The sequence below is a fragment of the Calidris pugnax genome, unplaced genomic scaffold (assembly GCF_001431845.1).
Source record: "Calidris pugnax isolate Ruff unplaced genomic scaffold, ASM143184v1 scaffold56, whole genome shotgun sequence".
Lineage (NCBI taxonomy): Eukaryota > Metazoa > Chordata > Aves > Charadriiformes > Scolopacidae > Calidris > Calidris pugnax.
This window is the reverse complement of record NW_015090839.1, coordinates 7,070,821-7,074,818: the sequence shown is the minus strand read 5'-3', so window position 1 is coordinate 7,074,818 and position 3,998 is coordinate 7,070,821. Positions and strand designations below refer to the sequence as shown.

The window sequence follows — 3,998 nt, the reverse complement described above, 5'->3', positions numbered from 1 at the left end:
CCCGGGCCCCGGGGGTGAGCCAGGGGTTCCCGGCCGCGCATCGCGGCTGCTGCCGTACGGGCGATTTGCTGCCGAGACCTTTTCGTGGAGGAGAGAGGGCGAGAGAGCCGGGTTTGAGAGAAGGCAGAGGTGGAGGAGCAGCCCCCAGCTCCGCTCTGCGACACCCCCGTGTCGGGGGAAGTCCAGCAGAGGCAGGGACAACGGTCACCGGCACCCGGGGCTCCGGCAGCACCGTGCGGGACGGGACGGCCCGGTCCCTCTCTTCGGCACCACAGGGAAGGAGTGGGAGGGGAAACACGGCTCTTGTCTGGCCCTTGCCCGAGTCTCTTTCCCCCCCTTCCCGCTTTGATTTGCCCGGCCGGGGGGACCCCGCGGTGGGGGCGCGGGGGTGTGCGGGGGCGGCCGCCGGCGGAGCGGCCCGCACCTCGGGACGGGCCCCCTGCCCGGCCACGCGTGCCCTTTCTCCGTGTGGAAACACTCCGACCCCGCGTCTCCCACCCTTCCCTCCCCGCCGCCTTTTCCCTCCGAGTCTTCAACGATTTCCTACCTGAAAAAAAAATAAAAATTAATCTTTTTGCCAGGCGGGTCACAAGCGATCAACAGGCTGTTGTATATTATAATGTTTTCATATTCCTCTCGGCTCCCCCTGCCCTCTACCGACTCACTGTAGATGTGACCTTTGGTATTTCAGCCCACACTCAGCAGTTGAATGGAAACAAGTTGAGCACGTTCACTTCTGATAAACATTATCCTTAAACCACTGGAGACCCGAGCAGAGTAAACGAGCTTTTCCGACAGGACCACATCAGGAACACACATTGAGAAAGGGAAAGAAACCAAATATCCAGGAGATCAGAGGCGGGCTCGGGGGTGGAGGGGTGGGAGAGGGAAGAAGAGGGAACAGGTTAGAGGACACGGCGGGGGGGGGGAGGGAGAAAAGGACACAATTGTGAGCACAATAGGCACAGATGGGGAGAGAAACTCCCCGGGCAGCGTGGGAGAGCAGCGCAGGGTCACGTCCGAGCATCCCAGCAGCCCTGGAGGAGCTTCCCGGCAGGCAGAGCCCGCAGAAGCACGCCTCCCGGGCGGGCAGCCGTGCGGGGATCCCTCCAGCCACTCTGCCTCGGGAAGAAGCACGCTGTTCATGCGGATCGGAAGTCTTACGGAACGCACCCCCTTCCATTGTTTAATTACATAATTAACTTAATTAAAGGCTGGATCCGGGTCCCACTAGTTCAATGCCTCCTGCTTTAAAAATATCCAGAGCAGGTCAGCTCTGCCTTAAAAATATGCAGAGCGGGTCAGCTCACAACACCCCAAGGAATGCCTGCGCAGCACGCCAACGCTTTCGGACGATGGCATTTGCGCGGGGCGAGGGGTGGTGGCGGTGTCCCCTGGACCATAAAGAGGTAACTTTATCTAGTTTGAGGAAGCAACACGACTTAGAAGTGTGATATGCGGAATGGGCACGGGCAATTCACGTTTCTGAAATAATCTCAAAACTGCCATAGAAAATTTGTTGTTGTTGGGTTGTTTTGGTTTGGTTTTGTGTATTTTTTTTTAATCCTTGTGAAGGAAACAGACATATCCGCCGATATTCCGATCAAATAAAGAGATACCTGCGGAAGAACCACGATCGCCTTCTTTCCATCACAAGAATCACGCCATTAATTTCTGAGCAATGTCCTGCAACATCCTGCTTTTAACTATACGTTCATTGCGACATGCGCAGGCTCTGGAATCTAGCTCGATTAATTTGTTTGTTAGGTCGGTTGGTTGTTTTTTTCCTAAAAATATCTTACAATCATTTCAATTGCAATAATATTTATAGTGTTCGTATACACCAGCGACATCAATTTCGTATTTTACATGCTGTTATTTCGGGCACTCCGGTCACCACATTATTTCTTTTCAGGTTTTATTTAATTTATAGAGCCTGTGCCTTCGAGACTCTATCAAAAAAAAAAAAAAAGAAAAAAAAGAAAAAAAAGAAAGAAAATAGAACAAACAAACAAAACAAGCAAAAAAGAATTTTAGGAAAAAATAAAGGAAAACATGATAAATTTTTGGTCGGAGATGGGAAGCAACATGTGTGCAACATGATGTACGTGGGATGCATGTAAAAGGCACACAGACAAGCTCACCGATCAGGACCCGTGCCCTAGTGCCAAACCAAACACTTCTTCCACATACACAAACACGCCGTGACCCACACATACTTTAATTCCTACCAGCTTTGTCTGTTTTTCTTTTAGCTGTTAATAAGCAGCAGTGTCTGTGATAAAGTTGAAATCGGCTGCGAGGGGTAGAGTTAAGCGCGGTGCAGCGTTTAGCGTGGGGATTAAAACCAGGGCAGGACCCGTCTCCGGTGCCCGGGGAATGTCAGCATCCCGGTGCCCGGGCTCCTCCCGGGGCAAGCGACGTTGCAGCCCGTTTCCCGACCGGTGGGTGGTTTCCACCCAAAATAAGCCAACGCTCCCCGCTCACAGCTTCCTCGTAGGCCACCCGTGAAATATTCGTTAGCGAAAAAGTGCTTTATTACGAGGAGGCGACCCTCAGCGAGGAAGGACTTTTCTCCCGCGTCTGCGCAGCCAACGCGGGACAAAGTGCGCGTGTGGGAGACGCCGCGCTGCTCCGACGGGGACAAGGGGGGCTGCGAGCCCCTCTGCCAGCCCCCCAGCCCCTTCCCCGGCCCCGCTTGCTGCGGGAGACGGGCCGGGCCGGCCCCGACGGTGCCCCCCGTCCCCCCGGTGCCCGCCGCCCCAGCGATGCCCGCCCCGCCGCCCCGGCACCCGCCGCACTTACCGCCGGGCAGGTAGGGGAGAGCCATGGCCGTAGCGGCGAGGACCCAGGTGCCGGTCCCGCCCGCCGGGCAGAGCGGAAGGGCCGCCGGGCTCCGCGCTGTCCGTCATCTCCCGCGGCCATTGGGAGGGCGTCTGGGCGGTGGGGCCGCCCCCCGGGGGGCGGGCTCGGGGGAGCTGTGGGCCGCGGCGCCCTGCCCAGCCCCGGCCCTGCCCACGTTGCCCCGAGGTTGAAATGCACAAGTCAAGGCTCTCTCCTCGGGAAGCAGATTGCCTTGTAGCCCTTTTCCCCTCACGCCTCCTCGGTGGCGAGCGGAGAGCCTCGGGGGCTAGCGGCTAACCGGGAGCCCGGCTGCGGGCACAGGTCTCCGTGCGGGATTTAGGGCAGCCCCGGAGGTGTCCCGCTCGGAGGAATGGGTAAGTGGCCGGGAGCCGCAGGAGGGTTCAAGTGCTGTCAAGAGAGGGGGAGCACCCGTGCGCCGTCGTCTGCTCCCTTATTGACTTTGCTCGTGTTCCTACAAGTTGTAAGAACACGTTAAGGGTCAGGAGCGGGGGAGAGAGAAAAGCTAATGACTGCTCGGTTTATTATTAATGCTATTAGGCGAGCGCGAGGCGGGATCGCAGCCGGGTGGACGGCTGGAGCCTGCGGCACGTTGTATATTATTCCTGACACCGATCTTAGCAGTTAACATTTTAGCACGTTTGTTTTACAGCCTGGTGTAATTGTGCCGTTAAGCGAGAGGCGCTAACAGCACCAGAAACGGTCTTTAAAAAAGTTAGTCGCGACTCAGAAGCACCGCGTTGCCCTCGCCTCTCCCAAGATGTAAAAGAATTTCCTCAACTACTTTTCCTTCCTCCCCCTCCCCCACATCTCCGAAAATGTTTTTCTTTTCTTTCTCTTTTCTTCGTGTTCCTTTTTCCTGTGGCAATAAAGCTGGCTTGTCTGTTGGCGCGATCTCGTTTTTCATTTCTGGAATGTGCTTTTTTGGAATATGCTTGATGCACAGTCCGGGGAGCTCTGACATTTGTTGCCACGGGTTTTCTTTTTTTTTTTTTTTTTTTTTCTTTTTCCTTTATTTTTTTTTTTTTTTTTTCTTTTTTTTTTTTTTTTTTTTTTTTTTTTTAAAAAAAAAAAAAAAAAAAAAAAAAAAAAAAAAAAAAAAAAAAAAAAAAAGTTCTAGGAAAAATATTAAACCC

At 54.2% G+C, this 3,998-nt stretch overlaps 1 protein-coding gene across 4 annotated transcripts in view; it reads left to right on the top strand.

The window, feature by feature from the left end:
- The first annotated feature begins 2,969 nt into the window (after positions 1-2,969).
- The window catches only part of PAX9 (paired box 9), a 20,338-nt gene continuing 19,309 nt past the window's right edge, over positions 2,970-3,998 (top strand). For all 4 annotated transcript variants that reach the window (XM_014942061.1, XM_014942059.1, XM_014942060.1 and 1 more), the window contains exon 1: positions 2,970-3,218. In XM_014942061.1, coding sequence (XP_014797547.1) covers positions 3,215-3,218 — 4 coding nt within the window. In that variant the 5' untranslated portion in view covers positions 2,970-3,214. The remainder of the gene's footprint in view (positions 3,219-3,998) is intronic.